The 604-nt window shown below is 32.1% G+C and overlaps 1 protein-coding gene across 1 annotated transcript in view; it reads right to left on the reverse strand.

The window, feature by feature from the left end:
- The window catches only part of LOC119586495 (CLIP domain-containing serine protease 14D-like), a gene marked incomplete in the record, with an annotated part of 7,956 nt that overhangs the window by 6,560 nt on the left and 792 nt on the right, over positions 1–604 (reverse strand). Inside the window, 1 exon segment of the mRNA XM_037935234.1 lies at positions 383–449. Coding sequence (XP_037791162.1) covers positions 383–449 — 67 coding nt within the window.

Genomic DNA, 604 nt, shown 5'->3' on the forward strand with positions numbered 1-604 from the left:
TTTCGTATCATACTTCGATCGCTTATGTATATTCATATACTCATATTTCTCTAATTAGTATTGAATGAATTAGGAGAACGCATGATTTTTGTCTTTATCACAGTGTTTTACGATCATTAATTTGATATTAAAATATCCCTGTCATTCGAATCAAACCATCTATACATTATCCTATTTAACACACCCTCAAAAAATCTGTACATTTCTCTTAAATGAAATTCGAATAAGATTAATTATACAATATCCTAGTTAACACTAACAAAATCACTAATTTCACCCTAACTCTTACCAGAATAAAATTACTTATACAATATCCTAGTTAATACAACCTAAAGAAAGAAAAAATCGCTAGTTTTTTTGACCACACAAAAAAAAAACTTACCCTGGCTGGTTACCTGCTGCGCCACCACCAGTAGAACTGCGGGTACTAACCACGCCACGCAACCACGCTGTAGGGAGAGATAGAACATCAGTATATATTTTGCGAAGGTGAATATTTAAGGGTTGCGAAAATTTAGTAATGGGATAAAACGATGCAATTCTTCTTGAATTGTTCATTTTCACATATACGTACTTATCACTGCTTCTAGTAAAATGTTATTCA

The sequence above is a fragment of the Penaeus monodon genome, chromosome 21 (assembly GCF_015228065.2).
Source record: "Penaeus monodon isolate SGIC_2016 chromosome 21, NSTDA_Pmon_1, whole genome shotgun sequence".
In the NCBI taxonomy this organism is placed as follows: Eukaryota; Metazoa; Arthropoda; class Malacostraca; order Decapoda; family Penaeidae; genus Penaeus; species Penaeus monodon.